The sequence below is a fragment of the Camelus dromedarius genome, chromosome 10 (genome assembly GCF_036321535.1).
Source record: "Camelus dromedarius isolate mCamDro1 chromosome 10, mCamDro1.pat, whole genome shotgun sequence".
Taxonomy (NCBI): Eukaryota; Metazoa; Chordata; class Mammalia; order Artiodactyla; family Camelidae; genus Camelus; species Camelus dromedarius.
In genome coordinates this window covers 28,521,531-28,547,271 of record NC_087445.1, presented here as the reverse complement: position 1 = coordinate 28,547,271, position 25,741 = coordinate 28,521,531, and the positions used below count along the sequence as shown (strand labels likewise).

The 25,741-nt window shown below is 36.7% G+C and overlaps 1 protein-coding gene across 20 annotated transcripts in view; it reads right to left on the bottom strand.

Moving 5' to 3' along the window:
• PTPRD (protein tyrosine phosphatase receptor type D) overlaps positions 1 to 25,741 on the bottom strand; it is a 1,876,190-nt gene that overhangs the window by 370,751 nt on the left and 1,479,698 nt on the right. For all 20 annotated transcript variants that reach the window (XM_064490208.1, XM_064490209.1, XM_064490212.1 and 17 more), the window contains one exon: positions 8,570 to 8,736. In XM_064490208.1, the coding sequence (XP_064346278.1) occupies positions 8,570 to 8,633 (64 nt within the window). In that variant the 5' untranslated portion in view covers positions 8,634 to 8,736. The remainder of the gene's footprint in view (positions 1 to 8,569; positions 8,737 to 25,741) is intronic.

The window sequence follows — 25,741 nt, the reverse complement described above, 5'->3', positions numbered from 1 at the left end:
AATGAATTTATATCCTGATCAGAAGATTGCACCAACCCTTCAATGTACTACTTGTGAAAGAAAAACTTACTTTGTTCCAGTGATAGTGGTGCCCAACTCAAGCTTCACAGGTCAATATCCCAAGAATATGTCAGTTTCCTTACACACTCACCGAGCAATCCAGTTCCTGCCAAGGCCTATGGGACCACCTGCCCCAGCCCCTTCCTCCTTCTCCTAAGTATGTCTTCTCACACGCTGTGCTTCAGTCTCCTGGATTTTATTTTGTTCTCTGAACACACTAGGCTTCTTCTTTCCTTAAGGCTTTTGTGAATCACTGTTCCCTCTTCCTGAATACTCTGAACTTCACTTTTTCATGGCTGATCCCTTCCCATCACTCAGCTTATGTGTCATGTCTCACTAAGCAACCCCTTCCTTGATATAAAATGAAGGACTATGCTGTCCCCTCCCCTAATATGCCCTCTTACTCTCACAGCACATCACGCTGTTTCATTACCTCCGAAGGGTAACTATCGAAGTCACATTGTTCGTTTACCTTTCATCCATAACCTTGCCTTGCTACACATCTCCTCCCTCCCTGCCCAGCCCTGCTCCAACCAGAAACTAAATTCTGTGATAATAAGAATCAGTATCCAGCTTGTTTGGGGCACACAAGTAAGCATTTACTGAGTGAAATATTACTTTAAAATTAAATGTTGTGATTTAAATTTACTTTTAAAGGATTCATACAGATATTAGAGGGGGTTTCTCCCTATCAACCCGAAATCACTATTGATTAAAGCTTTGAATGCCTTCCCCACTCTTTTTTAAACACCTTTAATAACAGGTGTTTGCAGTTTGTTAACTGTTTTGAAAAAAGCAAGTTGAAAACTTTTATTACAAATTAAAAATTAAGTCCTTAAAAATCTCAGCTTGACCAAATATAAAACAATTTAAAAATCTTTAAAAGCGTACTGAGAAAATCCAGGCTCTTTTTTTCCCCCCACATTTGTCATTACCAAAAAGAGCTTCTAGGGAAAAAAAAAAAAAAAATTAAAATCCTAGGCTATATAAGGAATGTAGATAGTTCTAACGATCTGGTCAACAGGCAAAAAGCAATACTTAAAGTCTGCCCCTTTTAGTGATAAACAATAGAAATTTTGTTTTCTCACTCCTTTATAAGGTTCTTGGACATTTATTTAGCAGTAACAAAAACTAAGAAAGAAAAACAATTGAAATGTATTTAGTTTAATCAATTTGTTACACTTTCTGTGCTTACAGCTCAAAAGTAATATACTGTGATTTTTTATGTAAACTGAAGTTTTTTGAAGACGTAAGTACTTAGTATATTTTAATGTCACATTTAATAACTGTAGTATAAAAGACATCACAACACTATGTTGTGATTATGCAAAATCCATCACAAATTGGAGTGAATTTAAAACTTTTGTCAGAGGACAAAACTAAATTAAAATACCCTTTTTAGTAGGATTTTGAACTTCATTCACAATTTTAAACTAATTCTGATTCCAGAGTATTTTTTTTTTACAAATATTAACATAAAGGTAAGATTAAAATAAAATAACCTGAAGTCAACAACCAAAAAGAGACATTATGAAATGTGCAGTGATATATTTTTTGGGGGAAAAAAAATGACCTGCTAAAATTAAAGGATTACTTGTCCCTTATTAACTTGGTTTTTTCTTTTACTCAGAATTATAATAGTCTGTTGGTAGCTCAAGTTTTACAAGAATGCATCACCATAAAAATCAACTAAAATTATTTGTTAAGTTTCAAGGTAGTCTGGCCTGCCTTACCCTCATCACCTGGTACCCTCTTTTCCTTAACTTCCAACTAGCTTCTTATAAGATCTCAAGGCCACTCTCCACTGGCCTGGCTCCAAAGCATTTCTCCATCCTGCAGCAAGGATGTGTTTTTGTTTTTGTTTTTTTAATACAATAGCTTCTCTCACCCCCCTAGCCATCCTTACAATAAAAACCAAAACCTTGGACAAATTCTATGATGCCTTGCAATAGATGGTCCTGCTTACTGGTCTAGCCTTATCTGAATTCTGGGATCCAATCACATCAATTCTTTCAGTCCCCAGAATACACTAGGTTAGCCTCTCTTGCGGTATAAGAGCAAGTTCTTTCTTGAACCTTAACAGCTCTTTCAGGTGTAATTTAGTTAACTTCTATTCATCCATCAGATGTTAGCTCAAAAAATCTGAGAGAGCTATGCATGTGATCAAATTTAACAGAACTATATATATATATCTTTTTTTTTTAGTTGATGTAAAAGCTAGTGAAATCTGTAGTTTAGTTAATAGTGTGGTGCCAATGTTGATTTCCTGACTTTGATAATGTATTGTCATTAGGTAATATACTATTACTGGGGGAAACTGGGTGAAGGGTACATGGGCAATTTCTCTACAATTTTTAACTTACATTTAAGTCTAAAGTTATTTAAAAATAAAAAAAACCCTCACCTTCAGGAAAGCTCTTTATTTTTCTTCCGAATAGATGAGGGACTAACCTCCCTATTTTCTTCCCTTATAAGGTTTATCACAGTTAGAAAACATGAAAAGTTTGAGATTAATGTTAAATATTTGTCCATTTCACTAGAGTTTAAACCTTTTAGGGGAACGGGTCATATCTCTTTATCTCACCATTGTATACTCAGTAGTTACCCCAATGCTTGACACAGGAAATGTGTCCAGTAAAGATTTATTAAAGGGACTATTAAATATGTGAATGAGCCAATCAGTCAATGCCCTTAGGAGACATAAATGAATATATGAAGATATATATTTACATTTTTAAAAGTTACTGCTCAAATCATAAAGTTAATAGGATAATCAGTGTCAACGAGATCTAAACATGGATGCTTCTAATTTGGAAATGATGTAAGCTGATGAGAACTGAGAAAAAAAAAAAACAGTAACTAACATCTAGTGAACATTTAATCCTATTATTTCAAATGCTTTGCAAGCAGTTCTCTATTTAATTCTTTTCATAACCATATCAAGTGTGTGCCATTTTTCATCTTCATTTTACAGATGTGAGGCACACAGAGATTTGTAACTTGCACATGGTCAGAACACCTATACAGCAGAGGCGGGGTTTGAGCACTAACACTAGTACTCCAGCTTCAGAGTCCATATTCTTAAGCCCTACTTCCTGCCTGGAGATAAAATCTGAGAATATGGTTTGGACGAGTTCTGAAAAATGAGCTTTGAATTCTGAAGGAAGGTTACAAGCTGGTGTGGGACCACACTTCTTTAAATCTGTATACTCCCATCATTATGTACAAAGCTTTTCATGTATCAGGGGCATGTGGACACACACACACACACGTTCGGTGAATATAAAAATGAAGCTAAAGCAAACTGAGGAAAAGACAAAAGACAAAATTATAGGTAGGAGAAATGGCTTCCACCCAACCACCAGTACTTTTCTCTTTGATTCTTTACTTCAAGATGGACGCTGGCTGGGTTCTCTGAATGAACTGAAGCTGACAAGATGGGCAGAAGAGTGGGGGCTCCCAAACAAGTCAAGGTTATCTGAAATAAGGTAAAGAGCAGCTATGTGAGGAAAACTAAAGAAACTAAGAATGTGATGGGAAGGAAATGAGGAAATTATAGCACAATATAATCAAATCTCACCAGGCTATTAGCAATAACAAGAAGTAATTCACAAATGCTTCAGATACTGTTCCACCCTTTGAGCTGGGGGCCTCATCACAAATAGAGATCAGAAATAACAATGTGTCATACTGTGGATTTAAAAAAAAAAAGCAAGTCCCTCTACAGGCAATAAAATGCTTTGAAGTGTTCACATTTGTTGATTTTGTGACATATTCTTAACCTTACTAGGTAGGTACAGCTCTGCTGGGAGCAATTAATTTGGAAAGCTACGGAAAACTCTGCAATGGGACTAAAGGATCAGTAAAATAGCTGGAATGTTTTCCTTGCCACAGACAGCTGGATGCTGCTAATTTTGCTACTTTACAGTGAGGGGAGGAATGAGTTGGGAGCAGCGAGGTTTTTATTTTGCCACACCTCTGTAAATTCAGAGAAAAGGAAAACAAGGAAGGCACCGAGATGCATGGAAAATGAACTGGCTTTCTTCCTGCTCTCCTTAATAAGCACGTCTACTCTAAACGGCCTGAAGGAACCAGCACATTTTTCATCCAGGTGACATATATCAAAGGGGGTCTAACCTGAGAGCTGGGTTAAGCAGCAGTTTTCCTTTTCTTTTTAAAATAGCTTTATTGGAATACGATTCACGTGATACACAGATCACCCATTTAAAACATTCAATGGCATTAATATATTTATACTACATCAGTACCATCACCCCACTCTAATCTTAGAACATTTTCATCATTCGGAGCAATTTACCTTTTAAAAGATGATTAAATGCTCTGTGATATAAATACACACATACAAACATACATATATATACACTCAAACATTCATAATCTAAAATGAAAACAAAAGGACGTTTTTAATGAGCTAAGGATGTTCTTAGTCTGCTGGAAAACCTGGTTTATCAACTACCTAAAATGCTGATAATCTGTAGATCAAATTAAATAATTTTAGCATAGTACCTAAAACAAGTGCTCAATAAAAATCTTAGCTGAGTGTTTTTGAATCATGATATAACATAACATTTATTAAACATCTACAGTGTGTTATCTGCTGAGCTAGGTTTTACATTAATTCATTCAATCCTCATAAAACCCATGAGTACTGTACTGTACCATCATCATCATCACTCATCATCCACATTTTTAAGACAGGAAAACAGGCAACGAGCATGATGCGTCATGTAGAATTTAAAACCAGACCCTGGTTTCAGAGCTTACTTTCTTAACCAACACCCCAGCTGCCCATCAGAAAATAAGTAAGGAAAATACAATTATCTTATAGCATAGATATCAGTCTATTCTCTAATGCCAAAGAAATAAAGAATTTCTATTGCATACAGGGATGTAATACCAAAGAGTGGATAAAAGAAACCTAATTGCTTTCATCTAGGATGGAAAGACGGTGAGTAGAGAGAGACTACAGGGAGGTCCCTGAACAGTAAGGAAGGAAAATTAGGGCGTGTTTGTTCACCGTCTGAGACAGAAAAACGGCAAAGAGCAACAGGAAAAGGATGAGCTAAACCATTCTAGGAATTAAACTATGAAGAGCTATGTTTCTAATAAAAATCCAGTAAACACTCAGGTCCAATTACAGTGGCCAGGAAGTACAAACTCAGGTCTAGAATATAAGCAATTTCATTAGAGTGAAACCAGCTTGAGGAAAGAAGGTGCTAATAGCAGGTTCTTGCTCTGCATCAAGTTGTTTTTTCTTCTAATGACTGGTAAATTGTAAATTAAAGCTACACAAAGTTCCAGAAACTATTATGAAAACTCAGCCAAAAGAAGAATATTCACCAAGATTACACTAACATAATACAACCTAAATTCATCGATAATTTATACGCACCTTATCCCTGAATTGACCTGAATCAAACCACTACAGAAAACCGGTCAGCTTGGCAAGAGGAAGGGCTACCACTAGTGCTCACATTTGACTCTTTCCTGAGACCACAGCTCTACCATGTGTACGTGCACTAAAGAAACAACAAGCCAAATCATTTTGAGTATTCCAGACACAGGAATTGAAAAGAAAAAGGATCCAAGCACACACACATCGAGCCTTTTAAAATAATAGTGGGGATCTGTAGAACACTTTAAAATTGGCAATGGCAAAGACTACAATTTTCTGATAAAGGGATATTATCACAATTTTTCAACCTGGGTTTTAACCAAGGCTCACAGGAGCTGTCTTACTTAATGCAAAGTCACAGCAGCACTTTGCTACCATGTTCCACACAGCAGATTATAATCCTGACTCCCAGCTCTTTGGAGTTAATCATTTCAGTAGCGAGATGAACACATTAACAGGGTACCAGAGAGTGGCTTCTTTCTACTCCCTACCTGCATGTAATTCTCTTCTTCAAAAGAGAACGTATTTAAAACAAAAACAAACAAACAAAAACAAACAAACAAACAAAAAAAAAAAACCCCAAAAAACCGACTCCATAGTTCTCAAATGGCTCTCACAAGCTACTATTAAATTTTGAAATATAACTCCTGATCTCTTGTATGAATACAAAATACAGTTAGGGGAAAGAAAATAACAAATATGGTTAGATGTGCTAATCAAAGTACAGGGAAACAAACCAGTGACACGGGTAATAGAAGCCTAAGAAATACCATCATTACATGATTGTGAAGAAATCAAATTTTCTTCAGAGCTACTTATATCTTGTTTTTTTTTTTTTTTCTTTCCAGTGTTTCAAGAGAAGGTCATGGCACAATTCAATGGATTATAATCTAGATCCAATTTTATCAATTGTTGTTTAAACATTGTTAGTGGCTAAAATTATAAATCCAAGTCTGCCATGTGCTTTCATATACCACGAATACCCTCCAAGATTACTAAGGGATGTTCTTTCTTCTTTTAAAATGTACCTAAAAAAATATGGCTTGTTTCTCCTCTTCCGCCAGGAATGCTCAGGTTGCATATGCTGTTCCACAATGCCAAATGAATCCTACAGGGAAAATACCCTACATCAAGGTTGAGTATACAAGGGCAAAGCTAAACAAAATGAACGTGGCAAACAAGAAGCCTGTCCCTCCTTTTAGCTGCATTAGTAAGAGTGAGAGAGAATGGGTTCTTTTTCAGGTTACATCCTGAAGCTGAAAACTGGTATCATGCAAATATACAACACGGTAAATATCTTAACAATTGTTAACTGGGGCCTCTGTTATTTCTTATTTAAGACTTTACTGCATAGGAAGTGTTGAAGGACTACAAGAGGGAGACGAAGAAGGGGAGATGAAAGGAGAAGGCGTAGACGATGATGAGCATCTGCAGATTAGCTTGTTTCTAAAATGTAATTCTAAATTTTACAATACTTGTTCCTGAACTCTTGACATCTGTCAGCCACCTTACACCAGAGAATTAAGCAAAAGCAAAGCCACTCAGTAGAAGAACAGGTTTACTTATCTGGAAGGATGACTTCATGGATCTATGATAATGATATCTACTAAACTTTAAGAAAGTCTCTGAGATCTCCTATTAAACTGGATTCCCTGGGTCTTAATGTGCTTTTGCCAAAAATTCACAAGTGTAAAACAACTTACTTTTTCACTCTAGCCAAAGCAGAAAAAGAAAGCCATATGCCTGATTTCTTCAATAAACTAAATTTAGATTTCAACTTTAAAATACATTTTGACATAAACGGCTTTAAAATAACACAAGCATCTTTCATTTGGGTCTTTTCCCAGTTAATTATTTGCTGGCATTGTACTAGAAATTCCTTGGCTTCACCTTAAACCAACACTCTCAAGTGCTAATTAGGAGACTATATACATTATTAACCAGAGAATGCTGTGCTTAAAACATGCACGTTCCGTATGTATCCTATTATTAACAGTATTCCTTTCACTCCTGGAAAGCTCTCCTTAGAAAATAGAGCCTCTATTTAAACAAAGAAATTGGCTGCTATTAAGGAAATTCTTGTCGAAATACAATTAATGTAAAGGCCAACACGACCCAGGATCCTTGTCTTTGAAACATCCTTAACATGAATCAAATTTAATCTCACTGAAATAGTCAGTGGATGAGAAAGTTAATAACTGCAGATATTACACATTTTAATAATATCCAGCAACTCCCAAAGAGAATGGCCAACTCTCATATGAGCTAAACTACTACCGAGGACAGGATGTATCAGTGAGTACAAGCCAGAGACATGCCTTTTTCCACTACTGTCTCTTTCAAAAGGCCAAAGGACAGATGGGAAAAGAAACACATGCAAACAAGGTAGGCCTAATGATTTCCTAATTACCAAAGAGATACGATCTCCTCGTTAATTGGCGAGCTAATTAATTGACTACAATCTCAGTTTCATAAATTGAGTCTAATAATCACAACTTTGGTGTTTGTACTCCACAGAATTCTCCTCACACTTCTACACCCTTCATCCAGCCACAAAGTTGTCAGTTCTGCTTGATTTGTTTGAATACGGTACTCCACGACAGCTGTCGGAAACAGTACATTAGAACAGCTGCTATGACAGCTACAAGGGCTTGGGAGTTTAATTGGGCTCAATGTGACATTGTGCATTTTTCTAAACATAGAAATATCCACAAAACTAAAGAAATTTCTAATGGGTCTGAGCAATGTTTACTTATTGGCACCACCAACTGGTTAATCCCAGTTTGAGTTATATCATTGGTCTCATAGTATCTTTGTCACTGGGCTAGTGAGAGTAGCGAAAAAAAGAAAAGAAAAGAAAAGGCAAAACGGTATGAGCAGTTAGATGCACAAGAAAAAGGACATTAAGAAAGAAAGGAAATGGTAAGGAAGTCACATATTTGAAAGGCTGGCTGGTAGCCAAGGAGGATCCCACCAGTGTCTCAGGATTTACTTCCAAAGGAAACATAGTCAGAGACCCTGAGCCGGGTGCCAACTGCAAACAAAACCACTCATTACGGTCACAGCCCCTCAGAGAAAGGGAGAAGGGCTTACTCTCAGCATCCGCGTGGAGGAAGAAGATGAGGAGCAGCAGCAGCAGCCCGGCTACGTGCACCATCCTGCAGCTTGGCACCAGCACACACTGGCAGCTTGGAATCACTGCCTCGGAAGCCGCAGCGAGTCAGGGCGATCTGAAATTTCAGCTGGAACACTTTCAGAGCCTGTAAGGGGAGAGGGAGAGAGAAGAAAGGGAAGAAAACACAAAGACACTTAGATTTCTCACTCTTTTCCTCTCATTCCATCACAACCGCCACGAAAGACACAACCTACCATACATGCACCATAAACTGGAACCATGGCGCCTTTGTATTAGGAAGCAAATAAGTTGGTTTGTAAAATGGGGCAGCCCCTACTTATTTTGTTCCCATGTTCAGGCCATCCTAAAGCCAACAACTCTGAACTTCATTATCCGCTCATGCCACTTTGTGGGCAATGCTCTACAAGAAGAAACTGTCAGTTCTTAACAAAATGTTGCATGATTACATCAGTGTATGAAAGCACACCAATGCTCTAAGAAACATTTAAGAGAAGCTCCACTTTGTGGGATAAAAGTCTATTATTGACAGAATAATGGAAGTTGCTTTCTTGGCACCAGGTCAAATGACAGTGCTAATTCAACTTCTCCAGCTAAACAGTAGAGGTTAGAAGTTTTTACAGTATTACATGTGGCTTCTTCCCTGAAGACACATCACATTTAAGTCTAGTCTGGCTTCAATAAATCAAAACAATAGCTACCATGAGCCACTTGGATTTAACACGATTTTAATATGCCTTCTGGGCAAGGGGTTAGTTTTCTCAATCTTCTATGTAAAATCAATAAGCCAGAAATTGTTTTTAGAGATCCTACTGCGTGAGAGATATCAGAGTTGCTTCTTAGCACACCTACGTGTCACGAGATACAAAAATGAGTCAGAGTCCATCCTCTATGACTTCCTAGTTAAGTACAGAAAATAAAAGTTACATTGGATGATTAACACAAGTTAATAAGTGACTAGTGCCAGGAAGGAAAGCCAAATAATGACATTAAAGACAGGATCAGGAACAACATCATGGAAAAGGTGGTGTCTCCAACTGGGCCTTGGAGAACAGGCAGAATTTTATCAATAGGAAGGAAAGGCATTCTGAGAATTCTATGCAGAGGCAGACCAGTGGAAAAGGAACTTTGAAAGAGGGGAGTTGCCTGGTTGGCCTGGAGCAGGGCTTCTCAAATATCTATATGCATTAGAAACACCTGGAAGGCTTATAACTGGGCACCTTCCACCAACCAGTTTGTGGTTCAGTAGGTCTGTGGTAGTGTCCAAGAACTTGTATTTCTAACAGGTTTCTGAATGATGTTGGTGCAGCCAGTCCATGCTCCACACTGAGACTACTGGGTTGGTGTAACAGATCCATTCAGAAACCAAAAGAAGAAGAGGCAAAGGAAAATGGTCCAGGCTTAAAGAATAATAGGTCATAGAGAGCCTTGGATGTCAATCAGTCAACCAGGCTTTTTGCAGCAAACCACAGAGGGAGCTATGTCATGTTTCAGAGCAGAACAATATGGAAGTAAGCTTTGAAAAGATTAACTGACAGCTGAATGTGGGATGATTTAGAGAATAGTATTATCAAGAGTCGCAGGTAGGAAGTAACACAGACCTTAAGAGTAATGGTGGTCCTGGTGGGAATGAAAAAGAATGGAAGTGATGACTGACTGGCTCCAAGGAACAATCTGAAGTATGGCTTTTATGGTAATAAATAATCGTTCCTATAGCACCTTCAATAAATCTAGCACAACATCTTATACAGAGTAAGCTCTTAATAGAGAGAGAGCATATTTAATGTTATTGCTTCCTCTATCATTGTGAGAAGAACTTGAGAATGATAATTAAAAATTGTTTGCCAATGATACGGTATACCTTTAAGTTTTGTATGTAGGAATATGTGAAACATGTATAGAATTCTGGACACAAAATAACTAAAGATACCCGGAAATAATCTAAAAACTTAAAATAACTTGTACTTTTAAAAAGTATTGTAATGTGGATACTAGAGTGTGTCTTTTTTGAAACTGAGCTTGAGCATGAGAATAACAATTTTTTTAAGATACTATCTTTTTCATTACTATGTATGAATGGTTTGAAAGCAGGAAGATAAAACTAAAAGGAAGAGGGGGATCATTCTAATTATCATTCCACTCGATAGCCGTTTTTTCCCTTTTAAATAGATTTGTGGGTGGCATGAAGAAGCAAATTGGACATAGAAATGCATCTACTTAAAACTAAAAGCTAGCCAGCTGCTCCAAATCAGCTATTGTTATCAATCTCATCTGCAAAACAACTTATCAAGCAGTTCACAGCTATCAAATGTTAAAAATTCTCAAAACTTCATAGAAGAAGTGCTAAAAGCATCAGCTATCTCCCTCTCCCCAGTTCCTGGGCCCCATCCTCATGCCAGCATTTCAAATGATAGCAAAGTCCAGGAGACATCAGTCCTGTCAGACTCAATTTGTGTCTGTGCAAGCGTATCAGAGCCAACTGCTCCAGGAAGGCTCGGTGCAATCACAGAGATGGAGATGTATGAAATGCTCTCCCAGGAACGAGGTGATGTGGCTTTTCGCCTTCTCAACTGAAGTGCCATAAGAAGACTAAATTCTTTCAAAGGAACCTACAAATGTGACCTCTGGACTGGAAACAGTGATGGGATCCAGAAATGAACACAGATACGAACATACCTATTTATACTTAAATGGGCTCTGCCCTTGGCCAAGATATGACAAAAGGAGATCAGAGGTGTGATGATAAGACTGATTCTGACTGTATATTCCAGCCAGTCTCCACTCTGTATCTTGTTTATTACATAGAAACACTGCCAAAAGGAAAATGCTGGCTTGTATATCAGTAAGGTGGAATTTAAATTTTGGAACAAGAATGGGAAATAGATTTTTAAGGAAACATTTTCAGGGAAAATAATGAGGATGAATGAATGTTACAAGTAATTTCCATGAGCCTAAAGAAAGGGTTGACAAGCACTCTGCAGTGAAAAGGTTAAGAAAAGGGGTTTGGAGATACTCAAAATACCATGGTTTAGCTTACATCACAAATTACTCTGCATTTGTCCACTAGCCCTCAGCAGAAGCTAACCTTGTGATTTTTATACACTTTGCGCCCTTTGTGCCTTCTATTAAGAGGGATGGGCAGATTTGAACCATCTAGATGAGTTCAGAATAAAATTAAAAATATTTAAAAGTCTCTGGTTTCTTATTGCTCACAGCACAAAGATCTTAAGAACAATAATTCTGTTTCCTTCCAATTGGCTGAATATCTACCTTTGTATTTATGTCCATGTGTGGTTAGAGAAGCTAACAGTTCAGAGCACCAGTGTACACAATCTAATTTGAAACGAAACAACAAAAAGTACCCTTGCCTAAGTGACTTAATAAACACTGCTTCAAGTGAGCTCATTAGCTGACACCTACTCAATCTTCAATTTAACACTGGAACCCTTTTCTGTAATATGTCTATTCATATTCAGGCTAATATGAACACTGAAGGATTTCTTTTTTCAGTTTTCTGTATTGTTGGTGTTTCTGTAGATGATGTTAACCTAAGAGAAGAAAAAGCAAAATGAAGCTCTTCTTTTTAAAAAAAAAATATCCTACATGTCCCTAGAGAAATGAGGGATTGTAGGTTTGATGCAGGAAATATGCAAAATGAGAGTGGAACATCCTGCCGTACTAGGAAGCAAAGAGGTTTTCAGGAACAACCAACAGCTTAGATCCAAAAAGAGGAGTGAAGTTTATGAGGCTCACATCAGCCAAATGTAGGAAAATCTGAGCAGCAAAAAGAATACTAACTGTAATTAACTGGAATACATAATATTAAAGTTCATTGGTTTATAATCTTAAAAATTATTTTAGAAATTACATTGGTCAATCTAGGAAAAAGGTAAAGCATCAAATCATTATTCTGAAAAGAGGGAAAGAAAGGGAAAGAACTAAGTTTAAAAACAAAATCTCCATAAGAAGATTAAAAAAAAGATTAAAAAAAAAAAACACTCCTTTAACTGAAAACTAGATATTGTTTAGCCCTAAATCTTTTACTCCTTTCTGTCTTAAAATAGTCCTATACTTTCAATTCTGGACATCTTAGAGGCAATGATATTTAAGCTGAGCATGTACCCATTAAGTTGGGGGGATGGTGTGGTAAGGAGGAAATCCCAAAATGTAACTTCTTTTTATCAGCCTCCCAAACCAATCAGGCCTTTGTATCAACTAGAACCGGTTTCCAATCACTTAAAAGAAGAAAAAAAGAAACAAAAAGCATTTGTACAGAAGACATACTACCAGGAAACTACGATGTATGAAGGAGATAAAAGCAGGGCTGCTGTGGCTGATGCCAGGAGTGGGGGGTGGTGCCTGGAGTTCAGAGCAAGCCTGGTGGAGACCTCTGAGGGCACCCTGTGAGTTTCCCGTGCTCTCAGCACACACAGAACAAGGACACAAACAGAAAGAGAAAACAGAAAATAGCTTTCAACATTTCACTTATTCATGAGGATTTTCCAAGAGAAGATAATCTCCTAAATATTTTATCATGGTCTACAACAAGAATCCTCCAGCACTATCCAAAAGAACTTTCTGCAGGATAGAAATATTCTTTATCTGTACTGACTAATAATTGACCATTTCAAACATAGCGAGTGCAACTGGGGAAGGAAACATTTTATTGTATTTAAGTTTAAATAGCCCCATGTGGTTGGCAGCTGCCCCACTGGACAGCACAGACTACAGCTTCATTTTTCAACAGCACTGAACAGCACAGCTATAAACAAGGTCTAGGTTTTCTAGGTTGTAAACTGAAATAAAGAGGTGGGAATCCTGAGTCCCTGCAGTCTTGGCTTCCTAATAATTAGACTCTAAGGAGTCACTGTTATGTGAGGAAACCCACTTAACCTCTGGGGTCACTCACACCCCGTCCCTGTCCCTCACTCCGCCAAAAACACTTGTTTCATTTTTCCAAACTACTTCATAGAATGTGATGGATCAATAAGTGGTCAAGTGTGTAACGGGAAAATGTCCAAATAGAAATATTATAATTAAAAAGGAAAAAACAGGTATTTCATATCATCGGTAGAAGAGTTCTATTTCCCACTACCGAAAAGTCGCTGTTTGGGATATAACAGAAATGGGGACTCTGACAGCAAAGGCATGCCGTGTTCCACAGATGGGAAAGGCAGGCATATTTCTACCCGTCCATGTGAAGTAATATCTATAATGTTTGTAAAATAATTAGTATCAGTGAAGGACATGGAAAACACATTCCTCAATACATGCAGCACCAAAAGCTTCATTACAATTATGGGAACCAGTACTGACAAAAAGAAGGGCAACAGAGGAATACTATTAAATTAAACAGTGAAAAATAACTTCACATCCAATGTATTCTGGATAAAATACTTGAATCTAAAAGAACATAAGGAATTACTTTAATGAAATCAATACAAAACTCCTTAAACTGTACTCTATCACATAACAGCATATCCTATCAGAACTCTATTTTGTGCTAAACATGTTTTCATGGCAATAAATTAGGAAAAAAAGAAAAGCCAAGAGAGAGTTGATGAGATATTACATACAAATACACAGTAATAACTCAATCATCTCATTTTTGGCTTAGGCTATGACTTACTGAAGGTGAAGACAGCAGGTGATTTTACGTACACAATAACTTTTTGGCGAAGCCAACTGGATTATAAGAATAACTGAAAAGTAAAACAATGCCTATTAATATGGATACATTAAAGACTCTTCATATGTTTAGTTCTGATGTACAAAGAGAAAAGCCGGTGGTCTGAGTTTTATATAAGATAATTCACGTTTCAAACTACTGTTGACATCATCTCTGTAAGATATCAAATAACTTTATATTCAAGGCACATAAATATTAGTTACTTTCAGAAGTGGGAAAACAACATTATTAACTTTGATGGTTTCTTTCTCCTTCAGGAAGTACGCCATGAGAAATGAGCAGATAGAGGGAAAAAAAAAACCTTATCTCCCTGCCTACCCATTTTTTTCCCTACAAATAGAACTATAATTCTGATTTGAAAAGTAGGCTAGATTTAGAAAAAAGCATCTAATTTTTTAAAATGATTACTGTATGTGGTAACTTCTATCTAGTTTTATATGATGCTAGTGGAAGCTTGCAATGGAAAAGTTAAAATGCAAATCTATTCAACACGCTATTGGACTCTGCTCTTTGTTCCATTCTTCCCAAAATACATTTTTAAAGTGAGAAACTGATCAATCTCACGAAGTATAGACAGATATGTTACCCAGTCACTTCCCACCCAAACAAAAGAACACAGATTAATTAATGGATGTGAAACGTTCATTTCTAATTCATTATTCCTCATTTACTTTTTTGTTATCTTAAAAATCAAAAGGGTCTCTTTTTTAGTGCATGTAAAGTAATATTTTATTTAAAATACATTTTGCTTGTACAATATACTATGCATAATAAGGTTTTGGTTATTACTATATCCATCTTATTTGTTTTATTTATATAAATTTATAGTAGAAATCTAGCAGTACGTGATAATGATTTAACTTTTTTACTATGAAAAGAAAATTTTAAAATTTATTTTGTGGAAAATCTACCACCCCATAATATTTTTCCCTTAATATTAGTCTAAGAACAAAATACAGGGTCTTTTAATAGTTTTTAAATAATTCACTACTAGAGCTCAACAGAATTTGATTTTGCCTACTCACAGGTGTTATTCTGTCTTCTGAGTGATCAAAACTCTGGATCAGTTGCTCTCAACTGAAAATGAGTTTGTCCCTTCCCTAGGAGACAACCAGCAATGTCTGGAGACATTTTTATTGTCACAGTATAAGGGAAGTGCTAATGGCATCTAAGGAGGAGAGACCTGGGATGTTGTTAAATATCTTACAGTTTACAAGACCACCCTCCACAACAAAGAATTATCTGGACCAAAATGTTAACCACGCCAAGGTTAGGAAACACTGTCCCGGAACAGTTCGTTAATGTTGAAGAAAAATAAAATTAAATTAAAAAATGGGAATTTTCAAGGCCTCTTTCTGTCTACACCCATCAATTTTAGGTGTTTCCAGTGCAATTTTAGCCCATAAACTGAAAACAGATTTCTGGGCATGGAAGTCAAAACACTATTGACGGCTCCCAAATTTCCCTTTGTCCTAAGCTAGAACTGAAGTTGGTTTGCCTGATGGGAAGGTCAATTCACAGGTTTAGGCCACATAAATACAGTCACCAGTTAAAAAGAATGAATCTGTTAAATGGGACAGACACTACACTGATGTCTGTCAGTGAATAGATGTGGCTCCCATCCCTCATGTTGGGAGCTTAGCTCTTTTCCTAGGGAAGAGTCCCAGGATAGAAATACTCAGTTCCAAGGAATGTTCTTTCAAATCACTGCCAGCAACAGAGATAGAAAGTAGAATTGTAAGAGGCCATCATGAATGGCTGGGGAATGTAGAATGAAAGCATCTTCTCTTCATTTTCCCAATCCTGTCCTCATGACTGACCACGTATCTCTCTGAAAATCTATAAACACCACATATAGTAGAGGAGTTAAGTTGTATGTGGAGAAACCAAGTGAATGGTTGCTAACCAAATAGAAACAGAACCTAAAGAAAGGGTAGAAAGAGTAAAATATTAATCACAGATATTCAGTATACACTCTCCTCTTCTCTCACCCTGCACATTTATTTTATCAGCTATATTCTTCTCTTCTTCACTGCTAGTGCCTTTTTCACATCTACCCTTCCCCTTGAATGAAACCAAAGATTGATAAAAATCAGAAAAATTACATCTTGGACAACCTCATGATTAAGCAGACAATGAGTGAAATTAAAGGACACAATGGAACTAATAAACTCAGGACACACATCTGGTTCGTCTCAGGAGAAGGTTTAGAACCCAAACCAATTTTCTTTCTTGACAGTATTCTGTCTCTCTCATCTCTGACTTACTACAATGGAGATAGCATGCTTAGGTGAGGTCATGATTCATTCTAAAATGAGCAACATTGAACAAAAAAAATTATCTTCATCAATTGGCAGATACACAGTAAAAGGATTGGCCCAAATGAAGGAGAAAGAAAACCTTAAAAACTCGGTATAGGAAGGAAAGATGAAAGGATCTCACTAAATAAAAGTATTTGAGAGTCATTGTCCTAGACAGATAAACAATCCACACATTAAAGTTTATCCCATGAGTCAAAAATTCTCCAAAGGGTCAATCTTTCACTCCATAACTAGTTATTATGTACCTGAGTATCTCAGAGTCAAAGAGTTTTATAGGTGTGCTTAGAAGCAGAAATGATTAACCAGAAATAATTTTTTTTAGACTCTCACATGTTATTAGTTGAATTAATAACATGCAAACACATGTTTATACCACCTTGAGGCACATTTATTTTGTCTATTTTCATCAAGCTCTTTTTTTAATGGAGTTCTTTTTCTCTTTCATTTAAACTCTGGCAAAAATACATGTAGACTAATTGGAAGAAGATAGGAAACCATTAGATGGTGAATTCACAGAGATACCTAGGACAGTTATCCAGGTGGAAAGGGGCCAGCTGGAATGTACTTTATTATAAAGTTGCTGAGGGCAACGCGACCATATTGAATCAAGAAAGGAAGACACACAATGGTTATTTTTCAAAAGCAGTGGCATTATAAAGTGACTTGATAATAAAGCACAAAAATTTCCCGCAGCAATAAAAGCACTATGCATTTCCCATACTGGGATGTGTTGTTAGTCTAGCAATGAAAAAAAAAAATTTTTCCCACAGTCACTCTTTCAGAATATATATTCAAGACCTATGGAAAAAGGCTTTTTAAAACACTGTCGTTTTTATTATACTTCTATAAAGTACTCTGACAAAATACACAGTAGAAATATCAAAAACGCAGTTTAAAGTCATTAAAAGCCTTCTTGCCAATGGGATGTAGTAACTTTCTGAATACCAAACTTCCTAGATACCAGTTGTAATCTTAAATGAATGGCTCACATGACTAAAAGGAAAGGAGATGCTAGACAGTAACATCTACCAAACTTCTCAGCTGGGTTTAGGGATCATCCAAGAGGCCTTCTGAAACACAGACTTTTAATATACTTAAGAAGAGGAGTACCCAGGCACTGACATGAATAGGAGCAAGCAAGGGCTGGGGCAGCAGCCAGATGCGCAAGGACACTGGTGATGTGGGGGAAGGGGTGACCCCTAACTATAATTTGGCGGGGGATCAAGTTCCAGATTAAAATGTCATCATTTTAGGAATCTGTCTATCTTTCGTGGTATGCTCAATGATGTTTCCATCATAAACGGAATAGATAGACCCTTGCTTTTATTATGTTTCCTTTAATATTTTTTAATCATAGATTTAACCATGATGTGTTATCACATTACCCTCTGAAACATTTTTCAAAAGCTATTCTTTTAGAAAATGTGCTCACTTCCTCCACAGCAACTGTCACTAGGGTCGAAACTATTCAGAGCATAAATCTTACTATTTTCCAACTTCAGATGGGTGGATACATTCCATCCATAAATACAGTGCATACAGGCCATACAGAAATATAGTGCATGTTTAAAAAAATACATGAGTAGATGTATTTATATATTATACATCCCCATTAGAATACTACTGAACTAAATAAGTTGCCAAACACAAAAAATTAGAAATTTTAAAAATGAGATAAAAATAAACAGAAATAGAAGTTCTATCATTTTCTCCTAGGCCACACCAATCACTGGAGGTCCACTGGCCTAGATGTTCCACAGTTTGGATTTTTTTTCACATGTATTTCAGGTGACAAGAGATAAAACAGAGAGCTTTTAGTGACTGGTAGTTTGGTTTTGTCCACCCATCCCCTTCTGGAGTCAAACACTTGCTATAATCACCACCTGTTAAAGTGGCTATGTGACAGCTGATGTCAACATGATGTAACACCCAGAGGAGAAAAGAGATTGTTGTTTTTTGAGATTTTCATACAATGTCCTCATTTTATCATTGTAAACCATCCACACAAAAGCTAGAACCACTTCACACATCAACTGTGTTTTTGTTTAAAAAATGAATTCCTTCATTCTTTTCCTCCATGAATATTCTTGAATACCAGGTGCAGTGATGGGTACCAGACCCATAATGATGGACAAGACAAGGCCCCTAATCCCTTCAGGTGTGAGGAGATAGAAAATACAAGTAATTTTTTAAAAAGTTAACTGGTGAGTGCTGTACAGAAAACAAGGTAACGAAGAGGGGAGAGCTTGGGACAGCATAACAGGGAAGGGCCCTGAAGAGGTGCAGTGCTAGCCTGAACCTGGATAATGATGATGAGAAAACTTGGAGAAGAGCTTTCCAGGCTAAGGGACCGACCGCCCAGGGCAGTGGCTTGGAGGCAGGACTGAGCTTGGTGTGGCTACAGCCCAGTGAGCCAGGCAGAGAGCAGAGAGCACTAGACTGGGCAACCAGGAGGGACCCAGATTGCATAGAGCCTGTGGGCCACACTGCAGAGACTGGATTCCATCTGCAGTGCCACGGGAAGACACTGGAGGGCTTTATGCTATGGAGTGACATGGTCTGATTTATATTCAGACAACTTGTCCAGTGGCTGTGCGCCAATGGTTTTAAAAATATAAATCTCCCTCCACCATTCACCCTGCCCCACATCTCTGTAGAGACTTCCAATCCATTTATTTGGACACAACCATTGCACTCTGTTGTAAAGTCTTTGACACTTTATGGAAGTTTCCAGCTTCACTTTTCAGGAAGCCTATGGCTGTCTCCCACACCTAAATTCCACTTACAACAATCAGAGAAAATGTGTTGTTTTCTAATGTAATAAGTTGCTGTTTTTCCTTCCCATATAACAACAGGCCCTATAAAACCAAATAAATTTTTTTCTTTGTCCCAGGGCTCTCCCCTAGAGAAGTTTAATCCACTTTAGAAATTTTACTTGAAAAGTAAAATACCTGATATTTGTTCTCATTTGCGTTCCTGAAAACTAGAAAAAAATCTGCTTTCATGTACAAAGAAATGGTGGGCACACTGGATCTCTGTGGTCACACTTTTAAATCTCTGATTCCAAAAAGGCTTTTGACACATACTTTAAAAAAGAAAAAAAAAAAAAAGAGTTTCTGAAGTTTGGTACATCAAAGTCTTGTTTTGACCCTTTTATACTTTGTAATGTTAGCAGTGATACGAATACCCAACAGTACGCTGGCATTCAGACTATTAGAAAACACAGCCTTTCCAATAACTCAAAAATCCTTTCTTTCAGGATTTAGAAGCTAGGTCCCGCTGTGAGTCAATTGCTGGCTAGCTTCCCAAATTAGCTTTTCAGTCTCGGTTATCTTTTACACTTCATCCCTCAGTCTTCACTCCAGGAATTCCTTCCCCATTAGAGCAAGGCTTTTAACACCCCAACGTGAAGTCCTTATGTTTTCTTATTAGTTACCTAAATAAACTGTAAACTATCAGTATTTAACCCCTGTCTTAAAAACACATCGTAGAGCACTATATCTTGTTATATGGAGGGTGTAGAAGGTGACCCAAAAATGCCATCTTCCTAAGCATCTTGAGAGGAGGAGTCTATCCTCCTCTGGTTGGCCTCATCATTCACTTTGGCCAGCAGAACAGGGAAGAAGCAACACTGTATGTGTTCTGACCCTGAGCCTCAAGAAGCCCTCAGGAAGCAACTTTGCAGGCTCTCTTCCACTTGTTGATCTTGGGTTTCCTGTTACCACTACCGCTATTTGCATAAACCCGAGCTAGCCTGGTAGAGGAAGAGAGATCATATGGAACAGAGATGAGCTCCCCAGTTGAACTATCTTAGACCAGTCATTTCCCAAAGGACCAGGCAGCTGACCACAGACTCATGAGTGAGCCCAGCAAAGATGAGCTAGGCACAGCCCACAGCACAGCAGAACCACCTAGATGAGCCCAGTCCAAACCGCTGACCCAGAGTATTGTGAAATAAATAAATAGATGTTGGCTCAGCTACTAAATTTGGCAATGGTTTGGTATGCAGCAGAAGCTAATGACACCAAGGGGTTAAATATTTATCTCATCCACTATCAAACAAAGATTTTTTTAAACGTATGTTCTGTTCAGTACTTTACCATACTTTAAATACCTGTAGGCAACTTGGCTTCTTTTGTCTGCGTCTAATTTAATTTGGTCCTCTTTTGACAGCAATCAACTAGTAAAATCACTGTCATTATCTTTCAGATTTTTTTAAAGTACTATATTGTTCTATGATTTAGGAAAATTAGTAAGTTGGAACTATTTGTGCCTCTTTGCCCCTTCTTCCAATTGTAAATATTTTCAGTCACATAGCTCAGAGGGAGTGAAGGTGTTCTAAAATGTCTTTAACCATTGGCTAAAACCACGTAGCATGAAGTTCCTTCCTGGTGATATAAATGAAGTGACGTATGTGTCTGAGATCTCAACTGACCTCACCAAGTGTACTGACAGGTAGTAGTTAGCATAATTATATCACCATAGATGCTATTTTCCTTAAGCAGTTTCTGCCCAAGGACAAAGTCCACAATTCAAGCTATGTTAATAATCGAAAAAAAGTGAAATTTTCATTCAAGTTTTTTTTTTTTTTTAAAGGAATGACATTCTGAACAGTCCATGTGTGTTCCTTGGACCAATTTCTGACAGCATGCTGGATGTGCCCATCCTTGGATAGGAACTAGTTGATTTTACTAGTTACTATAATGTGCAAAACGTGAAGAGACATGATGAATATTAAAATTAATAAGTGAATTTAGCAGGGCTGCTGAATACACAGTCAATATAAAAAAATCAGCTGAATTATATACTCACAACAAACAATCAGAAAATAAATATTTTAAAATATTCCATGTACAAGAACATCAAAAACATTTTTAAAATCTAGAAATAAATGTAACAAAAGTTAAGATTTCTATGCAGAAAATAATGTAGCATTAGTAATAAAGATGATTTAAATAAATTAAAGCTGATTGAAATAAAGAGATGATCATAAAATACTCCTGGTTTGAAAAGCTTATTATTATAAAGGTGTTAATTTTTCCCAATTGATCAATGAATTCAGTGGAATCCCAATATAAATTTCAACATGTTTTTCTTAAAAAACAGAAAAACTGACTTCAAAATTTATAAGAAAGTGCAAAAAAACAAGAATAGGCAAGTTAATCTGTTAGAAGAACAAATGATGAGGAACTACCTGTTGAAGGTGACAATGTCAGTTACTTATTAAAAAACTTACTATAAAGCCAAATAAATTAAAACAGTGAAGTATAGGCTCAAAGATAAGCAGACCAGTTGAGCAGAATAATAACTCTAAAACACCCAACTGCATTCAGGCAGTTTGTTTATAAACAATTGTGCCTCAATAATACAGCAGGAAAGAACAGTCCTTTTAGTAGCACTGGGTTAAGTGGATATCTATATGAGTAATAACATATGTTGACACTCTACCTTATACCATACACATAATCAACTTCACAGAGATCAGAGACCTACCTGTGAAAGATAAACAGTAATTCTTTTGGAAAATAACACAGAAAAAATATCTTTGTAACCTTGGCATAGGCAAAGATTTCTGAAACAAGGCAAAGTAATAACAATAAAGATTAATAAATTGGGATTAATTAAAATTGAAGATGTCTAAGCATCCAAAGACATTATTAAGAAAGATCAACCCAAAGAGTGGAAGAAAATATCTGCAAAACATACATCCACCACAGGCCTGATACTATCTGTTCATTTTTCATTGTATCATCTGTCTGTTGAGGAGAGAGGGTGGAGACAAAAAGCCTTGAACAGGCAATTGACATAGAGAATAGTCAAATGGCCATTAAACATATGAAAAGATGTTCAACAATGTTAGTCATTGGAGAAATGCAAATGAAGAGCACAATGAGACACCACAACACATTCACCAGAATATTTAAAATTAGACATTGAACAATACATGTTGGCAAGGTAGTAGAACAAGTGAATACTAATATACTGCTGATGGGAGTGCAAACTGGTAAAATCCCTCTAAAAAAGTGTTTTGCAGTATTAATAAAGCTAAATACATACCTATCCAGTACCCAGCAATTTCGTTGCTAGTTATATACCCAACATTAACATAAACATTATTATAAACAATGGTACAAGCTAGAAAACCTAAATATTTATCAATAGTGGAGCAAACTGTGGTATGCTCATAAAATTGAATACTTGTTTAAAGCCATGAACATTTTAAAAACTTCTGCTGAGAAAACTTAAGATAGTTTTTCTAGAAACTGTTTATCATTACATATTTTCCTTAGTTATATCCCAATCATTTCGAAGAAAAGAAAAGAAATTGCTGAGAATAGCATAAGTTAAAGTTACACACAAATTAGAGTTGAGCTCAAATTCTCTTAAAAACATAAATAAGGCAGAAATAGTAAGTGACTAGCCCAAAGCACTGAGAATTTAAAGACTTACGACTTTCAGTAGCTGGGATCAGATACAGCTTTTCTGTTCTAAGTAGGACGAAGAAGTCCTGAAAGATGGAAGGAATATACATGGAGAAAGAGGAATAGCCCCTGTGTCCAGAAGAAGCAATGTGTCCACAGAAAGGGACAGAGATAGACAAGGGACAAGAGTTCCAGACTAGCTTTAGCCCTCACTTTCTTAATCACTGTGGCCAAATCACTCCCGTTCTCTGCCTCAGTTTCCCCAGCTGCTCTATTTTATAGCACGTATTACCTTCAACATAGCATAAAATGTATTTGTTAATTATTTATTGTCCTCATCCCTAGTAGTATCCGCAAGGATAGGAATTTTTTAAAACCTTATAAAACAGTCATGACTTGTATGGAAGTATATGTATGAAATATGTACAGGATAAATTTATTTTGCAAGAAACATCAAAAAATGCAGCAAACCCATCTGCATTTTTTCCCAGCTCACCGGTTGATGGTGATTGTAGTGACGACGGTAGAGGCTCTACCAGTTACCTATGCTGATTCTCTAGTCTTTAAAGGGCACAGAACTGGGCTACTCAGGGTAGTATTACAAAGTCCTAGGATTGTAGTCTTAATAAGAAATTACTCCAAGTTTACTCCATGTTTAAGACCTTCCAAAGCATGTACAAACATAAACAGGTAAAAGGAAGTAAAAAATCCTCAAAATAGTAACCTGATTTCAGAAGCACATTCCTTCTTTCTTTTCTTTACATATAATTGTTAGGAAGAAACTTTAATAATGAAGTCAATGAATTAAAATATGGTTCCAAAGAATCTATAAGCAAATTTTTTTTAATGTTAACTCTCTGTATTGGACATCCTGCTAATACACATCAGATACAAAAAAGATGAGCCGAAGGCAATGCCTCTTAGGGATTTGCTGTTTGTGTGGAAACGTAGAAATGTAAAAATCAGAAAATCATGATAATATGTGCTAAGAATCTAATAGATGGTTTGAATAATAAATACCCATATATGTTTAGAGGAGGAAAATATGACCTCAGTGGTCAGGAAAGATCTTTCGAAACTGGTGGTTGTTGACTGAGATCTTGAAGAACAATTAGAATCATGACTTGAGAGGATTACAAGACACTTCAATAACAAGTATAAGACTGAGAAGTTGGTATGTTCAAAATATTTTCAGGAATCAATAAATTGGCTATTGCATATACACTGTAGGTTTGGTATGAAAGAATTAAGACATAGGTAAAGCCAGTTTGTGGTAGGCCATTAAGGCAAGCTTAGTTTATCCTGCAGTGTGGTAAACTAAACCTCAACCATCAGCAGAAAAAACAGAGATAAAAGTTGGAGTTAGTTTCTCTCAAAGGGTACATGGAAACCTCAGATGTCTTAAAGGAAAAAAGCTTTAGACCTCTGCTGACAGCAATGGCTGCCTTTTGGATATTAGTGAATGAGGTAATAATAAATCATGACACTGTGTACCAAAACTACTTGTTCAAGCTACACTACTGCCACTCTAATATAATCCCAATTTTGCCCTAAATGGCATGAGACATTTCTGATTTCTTTGGGAATGATAACCACATAAAACACATGACATCTATTTTATAGTCTGAAATCTTGATCCCACAGAAGCAGTCAAGTGTTTGGGCTGGGCGGATGTTACTTTCCCCACTTCGTCATTATCTTATTTCAAGAAGGCTCTGGAGACAATTCCTGACATCTCCATGCTTCAACTTCCATCTGTGTGAAATGAAATAATGACTGTCTCCTCCCCACTGCATCAAAATCAGTGAGCAACAAAAGCACATTAAAATCAGGGATGCAGGAAGGATTTGAAGGAAAAAAGCTTTTGTCCACTGTCATTAAAAACAAAACAAAATTTAGCCAGTCTGTCTCAACTAGGGTTCCATGAGATAATTATGCCCTACAGAGTATAATTTGGATGATTCTTTTTCAATTCTCCCAAGGAGGTTATAAAGCTAGTACCATTCTAGTTGCACAGGCCAGAAATTAACACATTACATATAATAGATGCCTTAGAGCATTAGAGCTGAATTGTCTTGTGAACTGGGGATGAAAAGAGCTGACACTGTGTGTTACCCACAAATGAGGCTTGGGTATTTGATGTCATTTTACTTAAGAAAAAAAGCTTTGTGTTTATGGCCCTGTGGATCCAAAGCTTCACCATGTTCTAAAGAAAAATAAAATAACCTAGAGTAATGCTAAAATGAATGGCCCATAAATTTGAGAATGTTACATAGAAGTAACAGAGAAGGAAGGAGAGTAAATGCTGTCATACTTTACTGTTTACCAAACATTTGTTGAAGACAGTTTCTGACTTAATACCTAATATTTATGTAGCTCATCTAAAGTTCTACACAACGTGCTTCTGCCAGACCAATATTCTTCTCATGATTTTAGAGACGAGAACAATGACACTCAGGAAAAAATCTTCCTAACATTTTTAAAGCTGGTGTGAAGAAGAGGCTCAATTTCAAGTAAGTTTAATTACAAAAGAAAGTGACTTCTCTTGCAGTTATTTAATTTCACAAGAGCCCCTCAAAGTAGGATTTATCTTCACGCGCAGATGAGAAAACGAGTTCAGAGAAGTAACCAGTGTCTGACCCAAAAGTTCAGTGCTAGCAAGTTTCTGACTACAAATCTTATATAACCTGCCAAGCCACA